This window comes from Cucurbita pepo, chromosome LG03, assembly GCF_002806865.2.
Source record: "Cucurbita pepo subsp. pepo cultivar mu-cu-16 chromosome LG03, ASM280686v2, whole genome shotgun sequence".
Lineage (NCBI taxonomy): Eukaryota > Viridiplantae > Streptophyta > Magnoliopsida > Cucurbitales > Cucurbitaceae > Cucurbita > Cucurbita pepo.
The window spans coordinates 2707837-2735428 of NC_036640.1; the positions used below are offsets into that span (position 1 = coordinate 2707837).

A 27592-nucleotide genomic window follows, 5' to 3' on the forward strand; every position below is an offset into this window, starting at 1 on the left:
TGAGATTAGGGTTTATTGCCTTTTACGAAAGTCAACGTTTGACCCAATTTTTTAAATTTAGATCAATTAAAGTAAGTGTTATAGTGTTTACAAATTCTCGAGAAAATGCAATACATATATTAGAGACAGATCAATCAATTACTTACGTGGGGACGACACTCGACGATAAAGAGTCGAGTAAAGGAGATGAATATGAGGAGGACGACTGCGCAATTGGTAGGACGGCCTCGATCCCTGAGAGGGACTGAGAGTGAGAGAGGTTGAATATGATGAATCGAGAGTGACACGAGGAAACACGAGAGCAGAGAGAAAAAATAAGATTATGGTTTTTTTTCGTGTATTTGTCATTTAAAATTTTAAAATAAATACGAAATATTTTAGCTGTCTCTAACCCTAGAAGTTGACTTAATATATATTAATTTTTTCATGTGTCTCTCTCAATCTTAGCTTTCACACGTGCGGGTTAAATAAATGATTTATATAATATGTTTACATAAATATTAAAATATATCCCACTTGGGTTTTAAACTCATAATTTAATTATTCACAAATTTCCCCTAAAGAAAATTAATTTATAAAATAGTCCTCAATAAATTCTTCTTTTTCGAAAAGGCCCCTTGAAATTATATAAAGGCAAAACTATATGCCAAAAACTATTTGCTGTTCTCCTCCCAAATATTATAATATTTCCACAAATTGCCATTTTCTTTGCTTAATTATGTTCAACCATTTATTTATTTATTTCATTACCCTTATCCATTTAATTAATTATTCTATTTCCGTTATTGTCTTTTATATATATATATATATATATATATATATATATATATATATACATTTTTCTATAGTTAATGATTATACTTTTTAATATATATATATAGCCAAGATCATCGATGTGTGCTGAAACATGGAATGACATCACGATACATAGGTCATGTTGTTAGGAATCGAGGTGACAATGAGATGAGACGTTCTTGTGTCACAGACGATTGAACATGCATGCACGAGTGTCGTGTGTGACTAAACAAGCTTGGATTCTATACAAATTGTGTTCAGTTGACGAAGACAAACTTCGTCGATGGTCTGACGAAACCACAAAGTCGAGCGGAAAATGTGAATGGGGCTTGAGTCCCCCTTAAGGCTTGCTTTGAGCTTGTCAAGATCACGATGTTGCACGGTTGAGAAAATACGATCGTGACAGTTGATATCAAAGTCATACTTGTGTGTCTAAGTCAGACGAGACAAAAAACTCGAAGATTGAATGAAAACTTTGGAAGAATCTTGAAAATCTGAATGAATATCGGAATTAACGTGATAATATATAAAATAAAGTTAGGTGAAATGCAACTTTAAGATTTAAAAGGATTTGAATAAAATTTAGGTAAGATAGAATAAAGTTTACAAATGAAAGTGAAGCTTATTCCTTTGACTTTGTAAAAGAGACGTCTTTGATTTCCCATTTACACATCTCAATAAAGCTTACAATCCACTTACATATAGATAAGGCTAATTCTGGTATTAAATTTTTATCGACATACCGATCTAGAAAAGACGTGTCACTGATTAAGAGATCCTAAAATGTCAATTGTTATAAAAACGACTATATTTGTTCTTGAGCTATTGTATTAAAACAGAAATAAAAGTGTTACGAGACCTGATTTCGATCGTATTATTAAAATTTGATTAGAAAATATAAATTTCAGAAACGAAATCGTTATCAAATCGAAGTTAAACGGTCTGTAAATGATGAATTTATACGATAGATAGCTACGTCGTTTTCCATTATCGAGAATGGATAGTGACCATCTTTTTAACACATTTTTATTCCCTTTTTCTTTGAAATTAAACTTATCTTCTCATCCATTTGGGGAACACGGTATCTTTAAGATCACATTGGCTAAGATTTTGAAACGTTTTGGTGACGGGTCCATAATGGAATAAACAAATAACTTTTTGAAGGTTTTGATTGCGTTCGGGATAACTAAGATAACAATAACTTATTTAAAAATTTAGGACGAACAGAATACGACCTTCGAGCTTTTGTTAGGAACTACAAATCTATGTAATTGTATGATATTGTCCACTTTGAGTATGAACTCTCGTTATTTTATTTTTTATTTTTCCAAAATGTTTTATATCAATAGAGATAGTGTTTCAGACTTTGAAATAAAATATTAAAAAAAATAATAATAAACTAAAAATAAAAATAAAAATTATATTTCTCTCTCAAAAGTCATACGTAAGCGACGGCCCTTTCTCTCACTAAGGCTTCGACGGCCTTCCTGCCGGAGACCAACGCGCCGTCGAACGTGGCGGAAGTCAAATAATCACCACACACGTACAGCCCACTCTCCACCGTTGGATCTTTCATCAAATCCGACGGTGGAGATTGATTCGGCTGTGCAAAACCAATCCTATACGTCCGTAAATGCTTCCATCCCTCAATCGTTGATTCCCCAAACCAATCCGACATCTCCCGAATAACCTCAGCCGTCAGATCCTCATCTCCAACATCCTCAAATTTCCCGATCAACGATACCGACACCAGCACCTTCTCCGCCGGTCCATACGACGGCGCCACGTTTGTCGCGAAAAACATATTGTTAACAATTCCCTTCCCCGATCCATTCAGAAACAGCACTGGTTCCCTCACCGGAATCCTGTCCCGATCCGCCGCGAAATACAAACATACCGTACTCCTAGGCGGTTTCCGGCTGCCGATTTTTCGTCTTCCGGCTAGTAATCTCTCTGCCTCCGGTTCCTCCACCGCAACGATCACCCCCATTTCGCTGGCTATAATTTCCCCACTCTGTAACTTCACAATTGGCGATTTCGATTCGAAATCGACGGAGACGACTCTGGAATTCAGCAAAATGGTTTCCGGCGGGAGATTTGCTGCTAATTGTTGAGGGATTGCGCCGATTCCGTTGGCCGGAAGAGTATTTTCGCCGAGTGCGAGACATTTGAAAATGAAATTAAATAATCGGGAGGAAGTTTCCAATTCGGGATCGAAGAAAATCCCGCCGAAAAATGGCCGGAAAAAACGGGTGATTATGGAATCGGAAAACCCAATTTCCTTCAATAATTCCATGGTGGAAGCCTCTCCGGCGGTGAAAATTTCCCGATCGGACTTGCCTAGAACTCTGGCTCTGGTGAGCCCAATAAGCAATTTGTCGATGACCGAGCCAATTGGGTTGGTTAGAGAGGCGAGGGAGTCGGTGAAGTGGCGCAAAGGGTCGGCGACGGTGTGGAATTGGCCGTCGAAGTAGACGAGGGCGCCGGAGTAGAATTTTTGGAGGCGGAGAGATTGGTAGTCGAGGAGAGCTTGAGCTTCAGGGTAGGCGGTGATGAAGATTTGGAACCCGCGATCGAGGAGGAAGCCGTCGACGAAGTCGGTGCGGACACGGCCACCAACGCCGTCGGAGGCTTCAAGGAGGAGGAATGGGATGTTTTTGGAGCGGAGGTGGGTGGCGGCGGCCAGGCCAGCCAGGCCAGCTCCGACGACGATGACTCCAGTTTTGGCGGGTGGAGCAGGGGAGAGGGAAAGGGAGGAGGAGGAGGCGTGGGGAGGCTTGAACACGAGGCTGCCACGTGGGTAAGAAATAGAGTGGCAGGGAAGACATGTTCCGACGGCGCTGAAACTCATTGCTGCTTTTCCGATTTAGTTGGAGTTCTTGCTGGCAATGCCATGGTGGTGATCATGGTAACCTTATCCATTTCCTAATTTCATCCCTCTTCTCCCACTGCCACGTGGCCTCATCACTTAGTTCTTTTCTTTAGTCTATGGTTAGTCACGTTGGAGACATGGTGTACTCAACACGATCACGATCACGAGTGGCTTAAACAAGCTTCTAATTATATACCACTCGTGCACAAGAAAACGCTCGAGAGGAAGAATGAAGGACTGACCTCGATAGTCAAGTCAAAACTCGTTTTCAATCCAAAAAAAAAAAAAAAAAAACCANAGTCGAACTTCAACGTTTCTAAGTAAAGTTTAATCTAAAGGTGCAACATGGTCTCGGTGGGCCTCTTGAACACACTTGTATTGGGCCTAAAACTATTAAATAAAACACGATGAATACAGTTGCACTATGCTCGTATGATTGATTTATTTATAAAAACAGTGTTGAGAAGGATTTGTATGATGTAAATGTCAACCTCAAAACAACGAAGCGTGGAATGATATCCAATCTTTAGTAGGTGGCTCCACCACCGCCAACCGAGCCAACCAAACGCTGGCCTTTCGCACCCACCACATTGTTTGTTTTCGACACCGTTCAATCAATGGATTACAATTTATACCCACCAATGAATCCATAGCCGTCCATCAACAACATAAAAACTGGACGTTTTGGAAGCTAACTCAGTTAGAATAAACAATACGTGACTCTAGAAGTGCATCATTTCATATCCACACGTTGTATTTTCAAACTAATGTTCGAGTCTTATCATTTGATGACTAATTTATAAAAGAGTCGTAATTATTTGAATAACGACATATTAGTCTATGAATATATATTTTATCCGAATTTATAATGATTATTATTATTTTAAATGAAAATATGTAATTATATAAAATTTGTGGTTGAGAATTTATCATTTTATCTATTTTTTTTTTAAAAATAAATAAATATTATCATTAAATTCCATTTTGGATACCCCACTGTCCATCTCCATCAACTGCAACCCAACTTGTCATTTGGTCGAATATTCAGTTGATTTATTTATGTCTAATCAAATTATTAATATAATTTAAAATCAACTTAATTATGAGCTAGATTATCGGTTATTTTTTTAATTATTTTTAAAAAATTATATTTATTCACGAGTCACAATGCATCACTAACATAAAGTATTAAAAATATTTTTATCGTTCATGATAATCTTTAAAGTAAAGTAAAATTGGGTTGTAACTCTTCGTTCGGGTTGGTCAGGTTGACTCGACCAAAAACATTGTCAGCCCACAAACCGACTCAAATTCTTCAGTTTTCAAAAAATTCAACTCAGCCCAAATCGAGAATAAATCTAACCCAACCCAACCTATATGGTTTGTATGGTTTGGGTTAGATACTCGTGATCGGTCGAGTTCTCAATTTTTCTTTTTATAATTTAAAGGTTAAATATGGTTATAAAAATTATTTTTAGCTCTATAATTTAATTTTTTCAATATTAATTTGAAGATATAAAATATAAAATCCAATTTTCCATAAACAAAAAATGGACAAATTTGTGGACAAAAAATATTGTTGCATCATTGGAATATTCTGACGTGGATTAAATATTCTGGCACGATTTTCTATATATATATATATATATGGGCCGTTTATTTTTCGAGCCTAAACCCTAAACCTTAAACAAATATCGACCTGTTATTAATCTAGATTATCAAAATTCATATACTTTTTTTATACAATTTTTATGAATGGTTTTTTATTTATTTTTAATTTAGTAATTATAGAGCGAGAAGACGAGCAACTTAGTAGTTCCAGATGTTGTTGCCTTGTGGCCAGCTCTCAGGGTCATTCGCCTGTTAAAGCGATACGTGAATTGTTCTAATAAATATTATTATTTGACCCGTCAATTAAAAAAATAAAAAAATGGGTCATATTAGTTTATTCTCGAGCGGAAAAAAGTAATCCTTTTTAGATAAATTAGGGTTTCGTCAAAGATGAGTAGACATAGAGTAAAACATAATGCAAGAAAGATGCCAAAATTGATCGTATGATGACCTATATACTATTTAATAATATTATTGAATATATATATATATAATTGAAGTATAACGTGGACATATCACAAACGTGTTTTGTTGTCTAACTCGTGAAGCCCTTAAATGAAAATAGGAATAAAGTGAGGGGCCTAGCTTGCAAAAACAAACAAAATGAAGGACAAAAATAATTGAGAGATGGTCATCGTACCGAGTTGTCGATTCGGATTTAATTGAACGAAAACAAAATCACACACACTTATATATAATATAATATAATTATACTAATTTTGTAAAATCGTGGTGGAATTGAATCCCTATGATTGTGACTCGTAACTTTACCCTCCACCACGCTTTTTGCTTTCTTAGTGTAATAGTCCATATCCACTACTAGGAGATATTGTCCTTTTTGGACTTTTCCTTGAGGGAGCTCCTCCTCAATACTTTCAAACGCGTAGGGGAAGGTTTCCACACCCTTATAAATGGTGGTTTATTCTCCTCTCCAACCAATGTGAGACATCACAATCCACCTCCCTTCGGGGCCTAGCGTCTTCGCTGGCACTCTTCCCTTCCTCTAATCGATGTGGGACCGCTCCCAAATCCACTCATCTTTGAAGCCTAACGTCCTTATGTGGGACATCACAATCCACCCCCCCCTCGAGGCCCAGCGTCCTCGCTAGCACTCTTCCCTTCCTCCAATTGATGTGGGACCGTCATCAAATCCACCCCCTTTGAGGCCGTGCGTTCTTACTGGCACACCGCCTTTTGTCTACCCCTTTCGGGGGAACAGCAAGAAGGCTGACACACCATCTGATGTCTGGTTCTGATATCATTTGTAACGGTCCAGATCCACCACTAGCAGATATTGTCATCTTTAAGCTTTCCTTTTTAGACTTCCCAGTCTCAAGGTTTAAAACGTGGGAAGGTTTTCACACCCTTATAAATGGTGGTTTGTTCTCCTCCCCAATCAACATGGGACATCACACTTAGCCCTCAAACTTTATCTTCGTAACAGACTAAATTTATTATTTAAAAAAAGTTATAGAGAATAAAATTATCATTTAAAAAAATTATAGGGACGGAAATGAACATTTTAAAAGTACATGAACCAAAATGAACTAAAATCGGGAAGACAGAGACTCAAATATTATTTAAATATTAATAATATTATTGCTTTATATATATATATATTTTTTTTTTTTTAATTAACGGATTTGATTGATTCTTAAATTTTATCGAGCATCTATTTTCGTTCCCGAATTAAAAACATTTAATGACATAATTCTATTGACTTTCTAAATAATTTTTTTAAAAAAATGATATTTAAAAAAAATTAAAGCGCGTCCCAAATGATTCTGAAGTAAAAAAGTGAAAAATAACCCCACGAATATCGAGAAGTCGCGTTTACACACACATTGGAGTCAATGTTTGTTGCTGCGAATTTGATTAACACGGATTCGTGGTTCGTTGCAATTAATCCTCTCGTTTTGGGTATCTGAAACGCGTAATCGTAATCTCCAATCAGGCGAAGGGATCCGATTCTTCGTTTTTGGTGAGCTTTTCTTCACGAGGAGGTAATGCGAGCGTCTGACAGGTAGGTTCTCCCCTTCTTTTTTTTCTTTTTAATCTTCCCCTTCCCGTTTCTACTGCTTTGATTTTGATTTTGATTTTGATTTTGATCTTGATTTTGATCGAATGGCGACACAGAAATGAACACCGCAAACTGTTCCGCATGTGGATAAAACTGCTCCATCTACTCAATTCCATTACGCTTTCATTCTGGCTTATACGACAAAAGCCACCCACGTCTTTGGATTGGAAGCGGAATCCGGAATGAGTTAGTTCCCCCCCTTCTTTTTAATTTTGATTTTGTTCAAGATTTCTGTCCTGTTCTTGATATATCTGCCAATTACTCACTTATCTGAGACTGAAATCATGAGCCATTGTTCCCATGTTCTTAGTTCTTGAGATAGAGATTAAGAGAGAGGGCTTCGTTGATTCGTTTTCTTGAATGGGTGTCTTAGTTTCTCTCTTCAAGCAGAGAGGTTTTATCATTTTCTTGAATCTCTCGTTTCTATCAGTGGCGGCTTGTGCTTTTTTTGCCATTCGTTTTCATTCTCCAGAATCCCATTTCCACGTTCTTAACAAAAGCTCGAGAAGAATCCATGGAAGCCCACAGGATGATTGCCGGAGTTTTCTTGGTTTAACTGATTTTGAAGCTAAGTGCTCTGTTCTTAAATCCAACAACCCTTGTAACACCCAAGGCTATATAGATTATCTTTACATTTTCTATTGTCAGTATGGAAGTTTTAGCATTCTGGGGTATACTCTGCTGTTTCTGTGGCTTCTTGTGTTGTTCTATCTTCTGGGTAATACTGCCTCTGAATACTTTTGTTCTTCCCTTGAGAGCTTGTCAAAAGTGTTGAATCTGTCCCCTACAATTGCTGGTGTTACTCTGCTTTCTCTTGGCAATGGGGCACCCGATGTTTTTGCTAGCCTTGTTGCCTTTATGGGGGATGGAACTAGTGATATTGGATTGAATACTGTTCTTGGTGGAGCTTCGTTTGTTACCTGTGTCGTCGTCGGAATCATAAGCATTTTGCTGCGTCGGCGACGAATTAAGGTGAATAGGTCTGGCTTCATTAGAGATGTTTTGTTCTTCCTCTTGGTTCTTTTGTCTGTTTTCTTCATACTGCTTCATGGTCATATCAATCTATGGGGTGCCATTGGGTTTTCTTCCATGTATATTGTTTATGTTTTGGCTGTTTATGTCTCCCATGCTCAATGGTTGAGTTTTAGAAGTGGTGATATCTGTGAACCCCTTTTGAAAGAGCCACCAAAGGATGAGTTTGAGGGTGTAAATGAATCACGGTACAACGACGACAACAACGACGATAACGATGATGTTAGGATCGATGTATATGATCTCTGTTTTTGTCCAAGATTATCGCCTTCGTGTCTCGTTTTCCTTCGCATCCTTGAGATTCCTCTTTACTTGCCTAGAAGATTGACAATTCCAGCCATTGCTGAAGAAAACTGGTCTAGACCATATGCAGTTGCTTCAGTGATATTGGCTCCTCTTCTCTTATCTGTTCTATGGACCTTTCACCACCAAACCGACACGACACAGTCGAACCTGATCATCTGCGTCGTCGCTTTGCTGCTCGGGATTAGTTTTGGGATTGTTGCATTTGCAACAACTGAGAATTCAACCCCACCAAAGAAGTGCTTATTCCCTTGGCTAGCAGCTGGCTTCACCATGAGTTTAACATGGAGTTACATTCTAGCTCAGGAACTAGTAGGCCTATTGGTTTCACTTGGCTACATAATGAACATAAGCCCTTCAATCCTAGGACTTACCTTCCTAGCCTGGGGGAACTCTCTTGGGGATTTAGTTGCCAATGTGACCATGGCATTGAACGGCGGGCAGCGAGGCGCTCAAATCGCCATCTCCGGCTGCTATGCCGGTCCCATCTTCAACACTTTGTTCGGCCTAGGAATGTCCCTCGTCGGCGCGTCGTGGAAGAAGTATCCTCAGTCGATCGCCATCCCTCCCGACCCGTATGTCATGGAGACATTGGGGCTATTAGTCGGCGGGTTGCTTTGGGCACTCGTGGCCTTGCCAAGGCGAGAGATGAGGCTTGATGCAGTGTTGGGAGGAGGCCTTTTGGCTATCTACTTAACCTCTCTACTCTTAAGGCTGTTGCAAGCTTTTGCTTCCTCCCATTAGAATCATTTGAAAAGAAAATTACAAATGTAATTGTATTTTTTAAAAGATTATGATACAATTACACTTAGTTTCTTGTAAATTAATTCCACTTGGTTAAGAGTAATTTGATCTATGAAGATTTAATTGTAGAATGGTCCTTTGAGTTTCTAAATTTTGCAGAAAGGGGCCTCAGTTTTCTTGGTATTAGAAAATTGACTGCCGACCAAACTGTCTTTCAAGATAAGAATTGTTGACTGTGGCCGACAACTTGAAATTGACTGTTTTCTACTTAGTCTAGAACTTCTCAATGTATATTTTATGATTTTTATTAAATTTTTAAATATTTTTCAGCTGAAAATTTTAATTATCCAATTCTTTTTTTTTTTAATATTTGTTTTTTTATTTTTACAGCTCAAATTTTCCTCATTCAATGGCTNTTAATATTTGTTTTTTTTATTTTTACAGCTCAAATTTTCCTCATTCAATGGCTATTTCAGCCGCCTTTATATATCCATTTTTGCACATATCTCAAAGCTACATTATCCACGTGGTAAACAATTAGAAATAAATTATTATTTTTTATGTTTAGACTCTAAAATAGACATTTAAAATTTAGAGTAATGTGTTTTGAATTAATAAATAAATACGTGTCGCATAGAAAAAAAAAACAATTATGTATAAAATTGTAGAGTGCATTATATCAATAATATACTAATAATATACTCAATATAATATAATGTGAATGATATATAATAAATAAGTTGTATGTAGTAATAATATGATATATTTATGAACGACAGACACATGTCAATAGTTGTATGTAATATAATATGATATATTAAGTGTATTTCTTCTGTACTTTTTCAAAAAAAGAAGATTACGTAAAATAATTTGGGTCAAGATGTATTGAAAACGTTGTCCCCACTTATAATTAGTTATTCGAAACTCTACTCCTAATATTTATCCGTTAAAGGAGCTTACGTATAGTTAAACTCTTTTACAGTTGATTCAATGTTTTTATTATATCATAAAAAAAAACAAATAATAAAAAAAAAAGGGGGTGTTGTTCTTATAAAATTTTATTATATATATATATATATCAAAAGATTAAAAAACATTGACCTAGCACGCCGAGAATTAAATGGTTACGCAAGTCAATTGAAGTCTTTTCACTGGTGCTTCTCGAAAAGTCTGTTGTTTTCTATTTCGAATCACAAGGCTAGGTTTGACCTCCGAACCTCCTCTCTTCTTCTCTTCACGTACATGGGTTACTTGCCCCTATCCATAATAGACGAACTGGAACCACTGAGAGAGAGGGGGATACTCAACTCACCTCCCCTCTTCCACAATGAGGTGAAGATCAAGGGAGGGGGCCAGAAACCCGAACGTGAAACATTTCACCGCACCACATGACTATTTTGTCGAGCTCTCTCTTAGATGTCTCCTCTATCAAATCACAAATGTTGGTTCTCATTGTGTTAGTACGCAAGAAGAACAAACAAGTACGAGTGTGTGTGACTTCAAAAACCTAAATACATCGAAAGCAGTAGCTTTGAAACAACACTATTTAGATGCATTCAAGGGAAGAAACTCAAAAGATCAATCTCGAGACTCTTATCTATAATATAAAATTATTACAATTTTTAGGAGTTAGATTAAATTATTATATAAAATTGACCTAATTCTGTTCCAGCATTTGAAACGGGATAAAATACTCCCTCCAAAAAATATTGCACTAAAGAATCGATAAGGCAATTTTGCGAGCCGTCAATTGGGAGTGGATAAAATCCTACAATCTTCCCTCTCTTCCCCTTCTCTGTCTGCTTCTCGAACAACACAGAGCAGCTGCACCTACAGATCAACAATGTTAGCGAACACTTGCGGCCTCCATTTCCGACCATGCTATTCCCACGCAGCCGAATTCTCTCATTCTGGGACATGCCAAATCTCTCTATCTTCCTATTGCCCTCGTTTCCATGCTTTCACCAAACCGAAGCTCTCGTCTCTGTCGCTTCTTCGCAGTAAGAAAAATGGTAAGAGTTTGGTCACCAGGGCTCTTACGAATTCTGCGGAACCTGACTCGGTTGCGGCGAGCGATGGAATACCCAGTTCTTTGCGGCCTTTCTCTGTCAAAATTCCTGTTGGGGATAGACATGTAAGTCTGAGAAATTTTACTTTCCGCGACTTTAATGTGTTAACGAGGAGTTTATGGAAGTGGGGTTTTGAGTATAATTTCATTTTTCAAACTGTATGGAGAACCTTTTAAATCTATGTACATGTGTTGCCAAAAGAAATTTTTTGTTGTTTGAGTGTTATGTGAGCCAGTTGCCTATGTAAAAATAAGAAGTGTAAATTCAAGTTAATGCAAGTGAGTGACTGAGAGTTGTTAGCTGAAATATATAAAATTCTGCCATCGGGTTAAATGGAGATGTTGTTGAGGATTGTTGGAAGAAGAATCCCACGTCGACTAATCAAGGAGTTAATCATGAGTTTATAAGTAAGGAATATATCTTCATTGGTATGAGGCCTTTTGGGGAAACCAAAAGCAAAGCCATAAGAGCTTATGCTCAAAGTGGACAATATCATACCATTGTGGAGGTTCGTGATTCCTAACAGATGTAAGCTAAAGAAGTTTGAGTGAAGAAAGAAGCTTGTGAGTGAGAGAGCAAACTTGAAAAATCAGGGGGTGGGGGTTGGAGGAGTTCTTCTTCAGTTTATTGTGAGCTCTAAGTAATTTGCTTTTGTTTGGTTAATGTATGTTAATGGATGTGGCGAACCTAGTAGAACCACTTAGCTTGTTGTCTTATTGCACTTGTACTCTGCTTTAGTTTCTTTGTCTGTAGCCAAAATTGTAGCTTTTATCTGGTTGTCTGGACGAGAATGTTCCGTAAATGTGCGTCTTTACTGGAGCTTTTGTTCTGCATTATGAATCTTTCAGATTTTGGTCGAGACGGGCCATATGGGGAGACAAGCTAGTGGTGCTGTTACAGTAACTGATGGAGAAACTGTAAGATGAATTTCAAATTCATATAATTCTTCGCTTGCTATTGCTTTAATGCCAATATCTTGTAGCTCATTCTTTTATCGATTATGCATGCCCCATTCTCCACTCCCTCTTTAATCACCCCACTTTGGAAGATGTGTATCCCAAGAAGGTCAGTTTTATTTTTTTGCTTAGCAAGTCTCGCACAAGAGATTATCACTATTGACCCCATCCATATGTAGTCTCTTGTTATTCTATGGTCTTAGCGATGCAACATTTGTAAGAGAGCATTTTTTATGGGATTCTCAATTTGGAGGTGCAATTTGGGATAGCATTCTGGAGATGTCTAGAGTGTAGTTGGTTCATAGTAGTTTGCGTGGGAGATCTAGGGTGAAGGAGGTGCACTGTTTATTTGCCTTTCGTAGATAGGATCGACTTGATCGTGGGCTACTTTTTTTTTATTGTGGTCTTTTGGAATATTTGGCTTGACAGAAATAGGATGAGCTTTTAGCAATTTGGAGGTATTGGGCAGAGATTTGAACCTTGGCTAGGTTCAATTCCCCTCTTTGGATCTAGTAATTGAATTGGAGCCCTTTCTTTTAAATTTATAGTTTGTTTGTCATTAGTTTCTTGGTTCTTTTATTTTGGGTATTCTGTTTCTACATGCACAAAGAACTAGTTTTTTACTTACTTTTTCTTTCTTGCAAACTAGTTGATTAGGAGAAACTAACACATTTGGTTTCTATATCTTCAGATTGTTTATACATCTGTTTGTTTGGCTGATATACCAAGCGAGCCTTCGGATTTCTTTCCACTTTTTGTTAATTATCAAGAACGTTTTTCTGCAGCAGGTCGGACTAGGTCTGCATTGCACTCCTTCCTACTTGTTTTCTGTAGTTATTTTTTTCTTCTAGTTTGATGCATAACCTTGTTTATACCTTTGGCGCAGCGGAGGATTCTTCAAACGCGAAGGAAGAGCAAGAGATCACGAGGTAGTCTGTTTGCTAAATTTATTTTCTTTTTCCATTTTCAAAAGAAACATTGTTTTAAATATGATCATAATATTCTAGTTTAAGTTTTCTTGTGACAAGTTTGGCAATGTAGGTTAATCATGGGCTACATTTTGAGCTATTCTCATCATGATAAGATGCAAAATATAAGAAGCACATATTTTAGGCAAAAGGAGTTGCAAGAATAAGCGCAACAAGATATGTGTGTCAGTGCATAGTTATACATTTCTAAACATTGCACGTAAATTTATTCTGAAATAAACCGATGCATCAACTTCTACCGTGAATTAGTTTTCCCAAACTAGGTAATTGGGGGTACAATTGTCGAACCCAAAGACTTAACAAGAAGCTTTGGCACTTCACTTCACCAATTCTATTGCCTATAATTACGTTGGAGACCTTGCCTTTTAGCATGCATCTTGTCTTCAATATAGAATGCTTTTAAGTTGTTCCATTTTCTGCTTTTAGGTTAAGAACCATCAAAGCACACAACTGGTTTCATTCTCTCTCAATATTCTGATAATGAGTTTTCTTCCTTCAGAGCGATATTTGTTTTTGTAATTCATTTGGTAAATCATAAATGCGCAACTTTCTTTCCCATTGTTGGCTGAACCATTTTATTGTTTTTTGCTTGGATTACTAAAATCAACCACTGTACTTTAGCCTAATAATGCCTTAGACTTGACTCGCATTTCCCCTCTTGAAGTTGAAGAAGCCGAAATTCATATTCATCTTCTACACTCCATCAATTTGCTTTTCTCCCGAATCGTTTGTTTTCGACTCAAGTTTGATTGACTTAATTGATTCTTAGCTTGATTTCAGTGTTTTGACTTATTAACCTTCTTCTTAGTTGTTTTCAACCCAGTGCCATGTAGATTCTTTCGTTTATTTCTCCCGGAGGAATGATCAAGTCTTGTATTTCTTTGTTCAGTCCATGGATATATTGTGCCACCTGCTATTATTATTCCCCCTCCAAATTATTTTTGCATTTAATTGATAACTTCTTTANAGTGCCATGTAGATTCTTTCGTTTATTTCTCCCGGGGGAATGATCAAGTCTTGTATTTCTTTGTTCAGTCCATGGATATATTGTGCCACCTGCTATTATTATCCCCCCTCCAAATTATTTTTGCATTTAATTGATAACTTCTTTATATAGGTTTTCCTTTGATCTCGATCCTTGGCAAAAATCTTGGTAGATTAGGTATAATTTTTGCATGATTAATTGAACAGAATCTGTTCTTTAATAGAGAGTTAGTTCCTTGAGGCTTCCTTCTGGGCTCTCTGATAGGCATTTTGGTAACTATGAGTCTCTTCCATATGTAGTTACCGGGGTGGCCCTTGCAACCCTTTTTCTCTGAGGCTTCTTACATTGCATATTTCATTTGATAAATTGCTCTGTTTGTCATGAAAAAAAATCTATTTTCTTCTCGTCCTTCTGTTATATTATTTATTTATTTATTGTTATTTTGTTATATTATTTATTTATTTATTATTATTTTTCTTTCAGGTTCTCATTTGTAGATTGATTGATAGGCCCTTGCGCCCAACTATGCCCAAAGGTTTTTACCATGAAACCCAGATATTATCTTGGGTATGAGTTAATGATGCTATCAATTTTCATTCGTTTATTTATTTATTTTTGTATAAAACCCAAACCTTAATGAAGAAACAAATGAAAAAATACACGGACATACAAAAAGGGGCTCCAGTAAAGTAAAATGAGACCTAATGAGTAATTACAAAAAGGTCCAGACATTGAGGCTCAAAGAGAAACAAAGAATCTAAGAAGTGACCAAAGTAGATTTTCATTTCTTTACATCTAAGACATGCAAAATGATTGTAGCCTTATGGAGGGTACAGCCACATTCAATTAAAGCTTTCTACCCAATTGATAACCATGTATGGGAGCAACTAATTGACATATTATAACAGATGCGACTTTTATATACATATCTTGAGTGGCCGAGTTAGCTTGCGTGTAGACCTGACTCAACTGCATTAGTTGACAACTACTGTTATCTAACTACACCATTTAATAACTAAATTGTGTAACATTTGGGTATAAAGGAACAGGTGGATGGTGTAGGGTTGAAGTCTCTACAAACCTCAATTTACGTGTATTAAAAAAAAACAAGATACGAAATTATCATTAATTAAGGAAAAGAAGTAAAAATGCTTAAAGGATACAAGCTCTCAAAGACTGAAAAGGAAAAGAGAAGAAAAATTAGATTCTAGAACATAACAAATTAGGAAGAGTGGACAATATAAGAAGACTAAACTATGCAGCAGTATTATTTTTTCCCCAAAGAAAAGAAGGATAATAGGATAGGAAAATGCATACCTCGATATAGATATCTCTTTAATCTATAGGTTATTATTTTCAAGTTCCGTATTGGATCTTGGTGGTACTCATAAAACCTCTTCTTCGTGATAGAAATACTTTTCACATGGGGTGGGTGGAGAGGCCAATCTAAATTAGTGACGGAAGACAAGAAAATTCTAATAGAGTTAATTTTAGCAACATGAGCTAACATTTGTTGATAATCAATCCCATATGTTTGGGTAAAGCATTTCATTGCTACCTTGACCATGTATCTTTCAACACTACTATTAATATTTCATTTTATGATAACTACTTATCTACATTTCATCATTTTCTTAATAAGTTTATTACTGTGTACTCCATCTCAAAGCATTTAGGTTTCAATTTGGATCATCTAAAACATTTTGTATATTCCTTGTGATAAACAAATTAGTTGTCCTTGAAGTGAAAGCTTTATGGCTATTTAATCATCTCAAATATAAGAGATAATCTGCATGAGATATTTAGAGCAATTTCTAGTACTTTTTCTCAGAGTTATACATGCCAATTTGAGAACTTTTGTACAACTTCCGTGGCTTACTTTTGTAATATATTTATTTAATAAATCATCTCTCATCTAAAGAAGTGAGGCCTAAAAATAAGGTTGTACAAGAATCAAGTATTCGCTCCCTCAAAGGAATTTTCAATCTTGTAATTGATTATTTGTAACTAATAGTTTCAATAGCTGATGTAGTTGTATAAGCTAAAGTGTTTATCATATTGGGGTTTTCTTCATCGACAACAACGGTTGGTGTTTACATATTCTTATAGGTTTTGAGTTATGATGGTCTGCACACTCCTGATTGTTTGGCAATTACAGCAGCTGGAATAGCAGTGTAAGTCTGTTATCTTTTTGTTTGATGACTTCTTCTACAAACATTTATGTTGCACATACATTTTCATTTCGGTATTCCATTTTTTAAATCGTTATGGTTCAAAATATACAGTGCGCTTTCAGAAGTTCCTAATTCAAAAGCAGTTGCTGGAGTTCGAATTGGTCTTGTTAACGACAAGTTTATTGTTAATCCAACTACTAAAGAGATGGAAGACTCTGAGCTTGATTTAGTACTTGCTGGCACTGATAGTGCAATATTGATGATAGAGGCAAGTCCATTTTTTTCAGCTTTCCTAAAGGGTGATTTTTATGTTCCTACTCTTTGTGCTCCATAAATCCTTCAGTACAATTTACGTTTCATTCGAGATATATTTAGAAATAAATATTATGCTCGCATGTTCTTCATGTTTTATTATTATTTTTTTTCAATATGACATAATTCATCCAGGAAAATTTCAAAAAAAGGGAAATAAGCTCCACTCGGTGCTGAAGGAGCTTATAATTATTCCAGTTGACATTGATTAAATAGGAGTATGATGATAATAATCTCTAGAGAGGAGGCTAGGTTAAATGCTTCATAGTTGATTGGTGATTTGACATGGTATCAAAGGAGGAGGTTTGGTGTTCAAACCCCCTGGAATATCATTTCCTCCTCCATTAATATTGATTTCCATTTTTTGGACCTTCCACAAATTTACAAGCCCACAAGTGAGGGGGAGTGTTAAAATATTGATATAATCTACAAATTTCTGTTTTCATTGTGCATAGAGTAACAAATTTTATTAAAATATCCATGCAGGGCTATGGTAATTTTCTACCTGAAGAGATGTTGCTCCAAGCTGTAGAAATTGGGCAGGTTGTTTACTTACTTTAAGTATGTAGCCTATTACTGATGTATTTTAAGATAGTTTATCTAGGTACTCAGAATAACAATACAAAACTCTTTCTTGATATCAGAATGCTGTAATAGCAATTTGCAAGGAGGTGGATGCATTAGTAAGGGAGCGAGGGAAACCAAAAATGCTCGATGCCATTAAGCTTCCTCCTCCTCAGCTCTATGAACATGTTGAAGTATGTATTTTGTTTCCCTCTCTCACTGAATAAGGTTGTGGCAATCTTCTTTACCTTCCTAAAAAATTATGTTCATTGTGTACACTGCATATGGGTTTGAGAGTGTGATCCTACTGCTAATAACTTGGTATTTTTACAGAACTTTCATGTTAATGATAATTTCCGTGTCTGTAATTTTCTTTAAAAAAACACATGATGGTAATGTTAGAGTCTGTTACAAATACACATTAGTTTGCTCCTAGTATTGGAGCTTCAAAGTCTCGAGCCCTTAGAAGCTGTGTGTGAGATCCCACATCGGTTGGAGAGGAGAACGAAGCATTCTATATAAGGGTGTGGAAACCTCTCCCTAGCAGACACGTTTTAAAAACCTTGAGGGGAAGCTTGGAAGGGAAAGCCGAAAGAGGACAATATCTGCTAGTGGTGAACTTGAACTCTTACACTGTGAATTCTAATTTATTATGATTTAAAATGGAAGACATTCCGTTGATCATTCACGTCCGTTTCTTTTGTAAAATTCCCTTCATTCGTATGCTTGGATGATTGCTAAAATAATATTTTTTTTGTAGGAAATTGCCGGTAAAGAGTTAGAAAAAGTCCTGCAAATTAAAAGCAAAATTCCCCGTAGAAAGGCTCTCTTATCATTAGAAGAAAAGGTTATTTCCATATTGACAGAAGAAGGTTACGTCAGTTTAGATACCACTTCAGAAGTTCTCGAACCTATACCTGATTTGGTGGAGGATGAAGATGAGGATGATGAAGTGGTGGTGGATGGTGAAGTTGATGAAGGTGATGTCCATATTAAACCAACTACACGCCGGCCTATCTTAACAGTAATGCTCAGCTCCTTTACCCTACTTATAATCGTTTATTATATAATATTTTGTGATCTCTTCTAGTTTTCTCCTGTTCCACTAATATGGATATCATACATAGTTATATAAAAACCATCATTGCCCCATTAATATTTCTAATCCTATACATCTTACATAGATGTTGCCTGATGTTCTGTTGCATACTGCCTCATTTTGTTATCTGATAATTATCTTGGGTTAAAATACAAGTTTAGTTCCTTAACTTTTATGATCATGTCTAATTAGATCCGAAAGTTTAAAATGATTGTAATTAGTTTGTGAACTTTTAATTTTGTGTCAAGTAGATCGACCATGGAATAAATCTCTTAAAAAATTCCTATTTCAACAAAAATCTAGTCCTAGTATCTTCTTTCTATTTCATTAATTTTGTNTTAACTTTTATGATCATGTCTAATTAGATCCGAAAGTTTAAAATGATTTTAATTAGTTTGTGAACTTTTAATTTTGTGTCAAGTAGATCGATCATGGAATAAATCTCTTAAAAAATTCCTATTTCAACAAAAATCTAGTCCTAGTATCTTCTTTCTATTTCATTAATTTTGTACAAAACCTCTGATTGTAATCTATTGAAATGAACATGAGAAAAAAATAGCAATAACATAATAATAATGATAGTTATTATTTTTATTATTATGGATCTTTATTAAGAAAATGTCTTCATTTGGTTGCCCTGTTTCAGATGAATTATCTTTTGTTATTTGCATTCATTCGTTATCTGATTTTATTTATTTTGTAGTTTTATTTAACACCGTATCATTCTATTTCTTATAGCTCTTTTCCGTGGTAGACGTAAAGTTAGTATTTAAAGAAGTGACATCCAATTTTCTCAGGAGACGCATTGTGGAGGTACAATTGCTCTATATTCTATGTTTTACATTTTTAATAGAAATTATACTGGAAAATGTAATTATCCATTAAAAGTTCTTTGTATATATAGGGAAAATTTCTCCCAGAGGAATCCCCGCTTCGATCCTCGTGAAAATAATAGGAAATTTTGCTGGGATGGGGATTGAAATAGTCGGCAGGAACAGGGATGGGAAAGGCTTCCCCATCTCTGCCCCGCCTCATGAACAGATATAGATGGAATAGGTTCAATACATGGTGACCACTTCCCTAGGATTTAATGTCCTACAAATTTTCTTAGTACCAAATGTTGTAGAGTCAGACAATCGTCCTATGAGAATTTTATGAGAATTTTGTAATTACGTACATGCTAACCCAAGGATTTGATATCTTACAAGTTTTTTTTAATACCAAATGTAGTAGAGTCAAACAGTTGTCCTTTGAGAATTTTGTAAATATGTACAAGCTAACCCAAACACCCACGTATATTAGAAAAAGAAAAAAAAAACTATTCTCATGGAAATGTTTTCATATTCTCTCTGCTTGTTACTGCTTTAGGGTGGAATAAGAAGTGATGGGAGGACACCAGTTGAGATACGTCCAATTAACTCAAGATGTGGGTTACTTCCTCGGGCACATGGCAGCACACTATTCACTCGTGGTGAAACTCAGGTTGTGGCAATCATTAGTGCATGTGTGTGTGTGTTACCTTACCTATTTTTATAATATACTATGCTTGTTTAGTACCAGCTTGTCGTGAATGTACAGACCTGTTTCTCACTAATACAAATCAATCAAAGGTCGTTTTTGTAACCTCTTTGGATTTGCTTCCTCTCTTTCATATCTAGAAAAGAAGAGTGGCACGAGAGTCCATTCCAAATAACCGGTCTTTTTTGGTTTTTTAGTTGGAAAATCTTATAGTTCCTTTTGGTTTGGTCTTTCCATCTTAAATTAGTGAAACTAAGGAAATTCTTAAGTCCCGGCCCTACCACAAATAAAACAAGGGAGTGGAAAGATGTTAAACGCAAGTAATTCTTGCTCCCGCCCCTTGGTATGCATCAAATTTGCAATATTTATGTGCTGTTTTGTTTTCAGTCACTTGCAGTGGTTACGCTCGGGGATAAGCAAATGGCACAAAGAGTGGACAACCTTGTTGATGCAGATGAGTTGAAAAGGTTCTACCTTCAGGTTGCTTAAAATCTTTTTCTTCTTCTTCTTCTTCTTTTGTATTTTGTAGGTTGTTATGTATCAAGTTTTCAATCTATTCAATGGTAGCTATGTAGACTTTTACATTTATAAAACTTTCACTGCTTTCCCTTTTTTTTTCTTGTGGTGGTGGGGGGATGGGATAAAAATGGGTCAATGACGTTCACTGCTTTAAGCGTCAAAAGTATTTCTTTTTCTTGTTCCAATTTATCAAATCAGGTGTGACGAATTGCCTGATGGTATTTGCTTTTAAATACCTCATTAAGATGGTCTTGATTTCTGATAATGCAAGGTGATTGTTACTAATAACTCATATCCATATTCAGTACTCTTTTCCCCCATCATGTGTCGGAGAGGTTGGGCGTATTGGTGCACCTAGTCGAAGGGAAATTGGTCACGGTACGCTTGCAGAGAGAGCACTTGAACCATCTTTACCTGCTGAAGATGATTTTCCTTACACCATACGTGTTGAGAGTACAATCACTGAAAGCAATGGCTCCTCAAGGTTAGTTGGTTTGAGTGTTTTTATGCTTCCAAAACATATAAACTGTGCTATCTTTGTTCATTTTATTGTCAATAATTTTGAGAACTCTTTTAAAAACCTATTCATTTTTTAATATTTGCTAGTTTTTTCATGTTAGCATGGCATCCGTTTGTGGGGGTTCATTGGCTCTGCAGGATGCTGGAGTTCCAATTAAGTGTCCAATTGCTGGAATAGCAATGGGTTTGGTTAATGATACAAAGGAATTTGGGGGAGATGGAACTCCACTTATTCTGTCTGACATAACAGGATCCGAGGATGCTTCTGGAGATATGGATTTCAAGGTATTATTTCAAAGCTTTAGTTGATTTTTGACTCAAAACAAGATTCCCATATCTATAAAAATGTTACAACCAGGGCTACTAAATCCAAATCTTATGCATAAAATTGGTGTTTTACAGGTAGCTGGTAATGAAACGGGCATAACAGCATTTCAGATGGATATAAAGGTATGTTATTCTTCGATTTTATCCCAGTTTCTTACTGATTTGGCAATTATTGTGTCATTTGCTATAATATGTTCATTTGATACGCTTCAAAAGTCCTTGTGAAGATAAGAATCTGTGTTGATTTGATAGGTGGGCGGCATTACTATACCCATTATGAGAGAGGCGCTCCTGCAAGCAAAGGATGGCCGTAAGCATATTCTTGGTTAGTAATTTTCTTTCCATACCCTTTCCAGATCCTTGATCGTATATTTTCTCAACAGGCTCCCTTCCTAATATCATGATCTTCACTAACTATACCAAAAGGTCCTCTTCCTTAATCATTTAAGGGACAAATTGCCTTAAGTCATATGCAGCCAGTCTCTTTAGTTACCTTCCTTGGAACTAACCTCCTTTCATCAATGGAATTATTCTCCTCTCCTTCTGTTACTTCAATCCCTCCTACTATCTTACTGCCAACCCCACCAGATATATCAATGCACTCTCATTAGATTGGACCAAGCCACCCTCAAATCTATTTTTGTAACTGCTCAAGTTCACCACTAGCAGATATTGTCCTCTTTGGGCTTCCCCTCAAGGTTTTAAAACGCATTTGCTAGGGAGAGGTTTCCNCTAGCCTCAAATCTATTTTTGTAACCGATCAAGTTCACCACTAGCAGATATTGTCCTCTTTGGACTTCCCCTCAAGGTTTTAAAACGCATTTGCTAGGGAGAGGTTTCCACACCCCTTATAAAGAATGCTTCGTTCTCCTCCCAACGGATGTGAGATCTCACAATCCACCCCCCCTTCAGGGCCGAGTGTCCTCGCTGCCACTCGTTCCCTTCTCCAATCGATGTAGGACCCCCCAATCCANCCCTTATAAAGAATGCTTCGTTCTCCTCCCCAACGGATGTGGGATCTCACAATCCACCCCCTTCAGGGCCCAGTGTCCTCGCTCGCACTCGTTCCCTTCTCCAATCGATGTAGGACCCCCCAATCCAACCCCCGTCGGGCCTAGAGTCCTTGCTGGCACACTGCCTCGTGTCCACCCGCCTCCTCGCTGGCACATCGCCTGGTGTCTGGCTCTGATACCATTTGTAATAGACCAAGTTCACCGCTAGCAGATATTGTCCTCTTNTCCCTCGTGTCCACCCCCTTCAGGACTCAGCCTCCTCGCTGGCACATCTCCTGGTGTCTGGCTCTGATATCATTTGTAATAGACCAAGTTCACCGCTAGCAGATATTGTCCTCTTTAGGCTTTCCCTTTCGAGCTTCCCTTCAAGGTTTTTAAAACGCGTCTGCTAGGGAGAGGTTTCCACACCCCTTATAAAGAATGCTTCATTCTCTTCCCCAACCGATGTGGGATCTCACAATTTTCTTGCTGTTTCCACTTTTCTTCGTCCGCTTCACTATTTTCTAACCATTTAGCTTGGTCCAATCAAATGAGAGTGCCGGTTAGATTGTATTGATCAACAAAGGTGGTGGACATGAAATGGATAGTCTCAACAGTATCTAATGTATTTTAATTGTCTGACCTTCTAATCACCAATTTATGGTGATCGATGACATTGGTAAGTTGGTAAAGTTCTATGATTTTCTTGAAGTGTATGATATATCTAATGTATGTTTTCAATTGACAGCTGAAATGTTGAAGTCTTCTCCTCCTCCTTCGAAAAGGCTTTCACAGTATGCTCCATTGATTCATATCATGAAGGTTTGTCCACTGCCCATATCAATTTGTTGAATTTCCTTCACATCTTTGATGTAATTGATTGTGTATTATGTGATAATAATAGAAGTATAAGAAGAAATACAATACTCTTACAATGATAATAAATTTTGAAATGTACTGCTTCTCTCATTTCTGATTCTTTGATAGGTTCTACCTGAAAAAATAAACCTAATCATTGGTTCTGGCGGAAAAAAGGTGAAGAGCATAATAGAGGAAACACGAGTCGAGGCTATTGACACTCAAGACGATGGGACAGTATGTTCAGAGAAATTTCATTTGTTAGCTAACTTAGCCGGCTGTGACTCTTTTGACTGCAATTTTGATATCTTTTGCTTTTGTAGGTTAAAATTACTGCAAATGATTTGTCAAGCTTGGAAAAATGCAAAGCTATTATTAGCAATCTGACAATGGTTCCAACTATTGGTGATATCTATANTCATTTGTTAGCTAACTTAGCCGGCTATGACTCTTTTGACTGCAATTTTGATATCTTTTGCTTTTGTAGGTTAAAATTACTGCAAATGATTTGTCAAGCTTGGAAAAATGCAAAGCTATTATTAGCAATCTGACAATGGTTCCAACTATTGGTGATATCTATAGGTAATTACTGTTCTAAATAATTCTTTACACTGTTTTCCTTGCAAGGAAGGTGCATAAGTAAGGACTTCTAGTTGGGACACATTACTATTTTTGGTGTAGTCTAAACATTGGAGAGAATTCTCTAAGATGGGTTCGAATAATAATGTAATCGTCTTGGACTTGAGAACTTAATGGAAAAATTTATAAAGACAATTGGAAATCGTATGTTACCTTGAAACNTGCAAGGAAGGTGCATAAGGACTTCTAGTTGGCACACATTACTATTTTTGGTGTAGTCTAAACATTGAAGGAGAGAATTCTGTAAGACGGGTTCGAATAATAATGTAATCGTTTTGGACTTGAGAACTTAATGGAGAAATTTATAAAGACAATTGGAAATCGTATGTTACCTTGAAACAGTGTTTCTGCAAATCTCCTGCTTTACAAAGTTCTTGTATACAGAGCTTCATCCTGATTAATATATCAATTGCTGCTGTGTCCTCTGTACTTAACATTTGCTAGTTTCTTCAAACAAAACTATTGGAGTATGACCTCGGATTTTTTCGTTCTTTTTCCTTCCAGGAACTGTGAGATCAAGACAATTGCTGCTTACGGTGTTTTTGTTGAGATAGCACCTGGACGAGAGGTATCGTTGACGCCTTATTTCCCATTTCCTTTCATGTTATGAAAACTANTTCGTTCTTTTTCCTTCCAGGAACTGTGAGATCAAGACAATTGCTGCTTACGGTGTTTTTGTTGAGATAGCACCTGGACGAGAGGTATCATTGACGCCTTATTTCCCATTTCCTTTCATGTTATGAAAACTAGATGGTCCCTTTACTTGTGTCTCTTGTAAGTTTTCATACAGGGACTTTGCCATATTAGTGAGCTGAGCTCAGATTGGTTGGCAAAGGCAGAAGATGTAAGCACATTTTTTCTTCGGTTCGACCCTTTTGTCAATGTTTTCTGTCAAAAGTTCTATACTCTAAAGATAAAAAGCTTTTCTGTGGCAGGCTGTTAAAGTTGGAGACAAAATCGATGTCAAAGTCATTGAGGTTAGATTCTATGCCCTTGCCATTGTTCTGAGATTGTATGAATTGATTGTTTGCAAGTTAGAACTTTTGTAGGCTTCACCCACTAGTTTTAATTTCTTTAAAGAAAGTTTTGCTGATGGGACAGTATTGTACCTATTTAGTGTTAGAGTGTTTCTATTGCTCGGTCATGTCATATAGGTCCGAGTCGGACATATGGAATCGACTCGATCATCAGATTATAGATTATAAGTTCACAATGATACAGGTAAATGAAAAGGGTCAGCTCCGCCTTAGCCGTCGAGCATTGCTTCCAGAGGCTGACCAGGATTCCAGTTCAAAGGATAACACAGGCAACCCCTCCAGAAACAAGGCTGCAATGCAGAAGGGCCCTGATAAAAGTACCTCTAAGATAGCTGGTAAGGAGAACATGGAACAGAGTAATGTGCAGAAAGGTGTTGTTGCAGCAAGTGGTAGTTCATCGGAGGACGCTGCAAAACTGCAGAAGAAGTTCATACGGAAAGAAGCGACTGCAACGAAAGACAGACCTATAAACAAAGAGAAGACAAAAAGCACAAGCAGTTGAGTTGTTAGTAGTATCTCCAACACCGAACTTTGTGAATGAAAAAGAGGATGAATTCAGATTGGTATATTAATGGTGTTGTGCACAAAACTGTATGTTAGTGTTCATTCTGCAGCAAGAGGATTGGTGGTACAAGTGCCTCACAACTTGAAAATTACCAAGGTGAATTCGCTTGTCCTTCCCAATATGTTTTTTCCTTGCTACATCTGCTACCAAGTTCTTAGCTGTGCTATTGTAAATCTTAAATATGGTCGACAACTTCGTAGTGTAATTCTTGTCGGTTCTCGAACTTATTTGGCTGTTTGGAAATTCTAACAGGACAACAAAAATTGTGGTTTTCCCCCATTGAATCCTTGATACAAATGTCCAGAAGTGCGGTAGTAGCAGGAGCAAAACAAGGAGCAAGACACTGGTAAGCTGCTGCAGAGTAGAAAGAAGATGGTCTCAGAACTCCTACTTTTGGTCGGAATTGCAGGGAATATATTTGTTCATACGAAGACTACTTTCATGTATGGGGATGTTCTCGATTGATCTAGAAGCGTCGAGAATCCGGCGAAGAGTGATGGATTTGGAAGTGGCATTGAGGAACCTGCAGGAGAGAGAAATTCTCGCAAGCTCAAGGGAGGTCAGCCATGGAAGCACGAGGTGAGCGCAATGAAGGAGACCACTCGTTGAATGTTCTTCTTCTTCGGCTTCACTGGTTTTCAAGCATTTTTTTGATCCCGCTTGCGGCATTTAGCGATCGAACTCCCACTCTATCGGACACCATCAGCCTTTTATACAGGCTTACAAATTATTTATTAAAAAATGCTAAATAAATAAAAACGGAATCATGGAGATACAACGTATCAATCCCCGTACCTCTCGCATGCTAAGCGAGTGCTCTACCATTTGAGCTACATCTACCTCTCACATGCTAAGCAAGCGCTTTACTATCTAAGCTACATCTCCATTACTAAATAGACGATAATTTAGGAAAAAATGGCCGAGCATTTTGTCGGGGTATTGATCCCCGTATCTCTTGCATGCTAAGCTCACGACACCGACCATTTGATTTTTGTTCAAAGTTAATAGCTTTAGAGACATTAATCACCTTACCTCTCGCATGCTAAGCAAGCACTCTACCATATGAGCTACATCTTCTTTGATAAATTGATAATAATTTAGGAAAATACAACCGAGCATTTGATTTTTGTTGAAAGTTATGATTTTAATGACATTAATTCATTACTTTAATAGGAAAATAGTACATTAATCTTCGATACTTTAAGCCAATAATTCCCGCTCTAATTTCTGCAAAAATAAATGAAAATTTTCGCAGTGATGTAGATTTAAACAGGTGGAAATAGGGAACCTACCGAATATAAAATTACTCGTGAATGTAAATTAATAGAAGGTGAGGACAGAGAACATACCATATATAAAATTACTCGTGAATGTACGTTACTTTCTGTTACTCTCAACGAAGAATCGTTGCATTAATTTCTGCAAAAAAAAATAAATAATTTTTTTTTACAGCGATGTAGATTTAAATAGAATGTGGGGACGGAAAACATACCATATATAAAATTACTGTGAATGTACACTAATTTCCGTTACTCTCAGCGAAAAATCTTTGTATAAATTTCTATAAAAATAAATGAAAAAATTTGTAGCGAAGCAGATTTAAATCGGAGGCGGGGACAGGTAACATACCATATATAAAATTACTCGTGAATGTACATTAATTTCCGTTACTCTCACCGAAAAATCTTTGCATTAATTTCTTCAAAAATAATAAAAAAATTTACAGAGATGTAAATTTAAATAGGAGGTAGGGACGGGAAACATACCAAATATAAAATTACGGTGAACAGACATTAATTTTCATTACTCTTAGCAAAGAAATATATGCGTTAATTTTTACAAAAATAAATAAAAAATTTCACAGACAGTATATTTAAATAGGAGGTGGGGACCGCCATATACAGAAGGCTTCTCCGTCCTTACCCCATTTAGTCGGTTAAGTAGTTATGCTTAAATTGGTAAATATATATAAAAAAAATTATTTGTTGGAATTAAAATTTATTTAGACAAAAAAAAAAAAAAAAAAAAAAAAA

At 36.6% G+C, this 27592-nt stretch overlaps 3 protein-coding genes across 3 annotated transcripts; 2 read left to right on the forward strand and 1 right to left on the reverse strand.

Moving 5' to 3' along the window:
- Positions 1 to 2195: 2195 nt before the first annotated feature.
- On the reverse strand, positions 2196 to 3958 carry LOC111791736 (15-cis-phytoene desaturase, chloroplastic/chromoplastic). The gene has a single exon (XM_023673206.1). It carries the CDS (start codon positions 3644 to 3646, stop codon positions 2234 to 2236), a length of 1413 nt encoding a protein of 470 aa, XP_023528974.1. The 5' UTR covers positions 3647 to 3958; the 3' UTR covers positions 2196 to 2233.
- A 3095-nt stretch (positions 3959 to 7053) lies between these two features.
- On the forward strand, positions 7054 to 9568 carry LOC111791734 (cation/calcium exchanger 2-like). Its single transcript, XM_023673205.1, has 2 exons — positions 7054 to 7301; positions 7415 to 9568. Exon 2 carries the CDS (start codon positions 7719 to 7721, stop codon positions 9435 to 9437), a length of 1719 nt encoding a protein of 572 aa, XP_023528973.1. The 5' UTR covers positions 7054 to 7301; positions 7415 to 7718; the 3' UTR covers positions 9438 to 9568.
- Positions 9569 to 11140: 1572 nt separating this feature from the next.
- On the forward strand, positions 11141 to 25923 carry LOC111791737 (probable polyribonucleotide nucleotidyltransferase 1, chloroplastic). The gene is made up of 25 exons (XM_023673207.1): positions 11141 to 11571; positions 12355 to 12423; positions 13154 to 13260; positions 13349 to 13391; positions 14920 to 15003; positions 16546 to 16610; positions 16722 to 16878; positions 17409 to 17465; positions 17567 to 17680; positions 18247 to 18510; positions 19324 to 19398; positions 19954 to 20067; positions 20491 to 20583; positions 20928 to 21106; positions 21243 to 21426; positions 21544 to 21591; positions 21721 to 21793; positions 23209 to 23282; positions 23448 to 23555; positions 23806 to 23900; positions 24462 to 24525; positions 24748 to 24801; positions 24893 to 24934; positions 25179 to 25655; positions 25812 to 25923. The coding sequence occupies exons 1-24, from the start codon at positions 11281 to 11283 to the stop codon at positions 25494 to 25496; spliced, it is 2772 nt and encodes a 923-aa protein (XP_023528975.1). The 5' UTR covers positions 11141 to 11280; the 3' UTR covers positions 25497 to 25655; positions 25812 to 25923.
- The last annotated feature ends 1669 nt before the right edge of the window (positions 25924 to 27592 follow it).